Source organism: Bison bison, unplaced genomic scaffold (genome assembly GCF_000754665.1).
Source record: "Bison bison bison isolate TAMUID 2011002044 unplaced genomic scaffold, Bison_UMD1.0 scf7180017864518, whole genome shotgun sequence".
Lineage (NCBI taxonomy): Eukaryota > Metazoa > Chordata > Mammalia > Artiodactyla > Bovidae > Bison > Bison bison.
Genome location: NW_011495071.1, coordinates 10369992 through 10371291, shown reverse-complemented (window position 1 = coordinate 10371291; position 1300 = coordinate 10369992). Strand labels below are relative to the sequence as shown.

The following is a 1300-nucleotide window of genomic DNA, read 5'->3' as shown; positions in this document are numbered from 1 at the left end:
CTTGGCGCCACATGGTAACATGCCCCTTTGGATGGAAAAGCCCAGGTAAAAAGGGATCAAAATCTGCAGCTGACATCTCATCTCCGGGTCTCTGCCCAGATTTCCTGGATTTTTTAGAGGGTTCTGCAACTGTGCCTGCCGAGGTCTCCTTTCTGCCGGGGAACGTGAGGCCGGGCTCCCCATGGTGATACACTCAGTGACTCCTGCGCTGGCTGTGATCATGGATGAGCATCCTGCCCCAGTGATTTAAATCCCACTGTATTTGTCACTTATCAGTCCTGCCCGTGTTTCCACCTGCTAGGATCAGCCCCAGTCCAGTGACTCCCAGGTAACAGTCCAGATGCTCCACCATGCCCAGCATCCTCATCCCTTCCCCTTTCCTCCAGCTTACACAGGCTGAGAAGGAGGGGAGAGAATGAAGGCTGTAAGCCCTAAAAGCTGTGACACCAAACCCGACGGTGGGCTTTTAAGTGAGGACGGAGAACTTGCCTCTCAAGGCTACATCGATATTTCATTCCCCCCAAATGAATGGTCTAATAGCAGTGGTCAGTTCAAACATTCATGTGGCACTTCCAAATTTTCAGGGAGCTTCCCCGCACCTTGAATCATTTCACCCCCTTCCTTTTGCCCTGCCTGATCCAAGAGGAGAAGGAGCTGGCCAACGGCCCTGTGGACCCTGCTGTCAACTTAGACCCTGAGGTCCCATCCAACTCTGAGCCACTAAGAGCTTGCATTTTTCTACACCTGCTGAGGAGGACACGTCTGGCTGGCCCAGAGGCAGGAGCAGAGGGACAGAGCTCCAGAAAGCTGCTGGAGGAGAGTGATGTGACTTGGGGTTGGTGGGGGGAGGGCCAGGACTTCCTGCTACACCCTGTGCACATTTGCACAAATTTGCACATGACTTCTCAGGCCCTGCCTCTCAAATGCCAGTCATTCTCAGGTCAGGACGGTATAACTGCCTTGCCTGGGCTTTCAAGGCATTTTCTCATCGGGCCTCCTTTTGTGCCTCGGCTCCCTCCACATCTCCAAGGCGGGGGAAGGGGGAAGGAGAGAAGATGGCACAAAGAACACCCCCCACTGCACCTTCCCCCCACCCCACCCCACCGGCCCTCTGAGCTGGCAGAGGCTGTCTGAGGGTGGAACTGAGGTTCCTGCCTGCGAGAAGCCAGATCAGGGCTCATCTGAGGACCCCAGGATCTTACCAGACGCCACTGACGCAGCGGGTGGATAAGGCGCGCGGGGCGATGGTAGAGCCCTGCTGCATGAAGCCCCCGACGGGAAACCAGAGGCTGTTGCCCAG

General features: G+C 56.1%; 1 protein-coding gene across 1 annotated transcript in view; it reads right to left on the bottom strand.

Annotated features, from left to right (window-relative positions):
- GRIK4 (glutamate receptor, ionotropic, kainate 4) overlaps positions 1 to 1300 on the bottom strand; it is a 315486-nt gene that overhangs the window by 4424 nt on the left and 309762 nt on the right. The window contains exon 15 of the mRNA XM_010830486.1: positions 1203 to 1300. This exon is cut by the window's right edge and continues 19 nt beyond it. Within this exon, the coding sequence (XP_010828788.1) occupies positions 1203 to 1300 (98 nt within the window). The remainder of the gene's footprint in view (positions 1 to 1202) is intronic.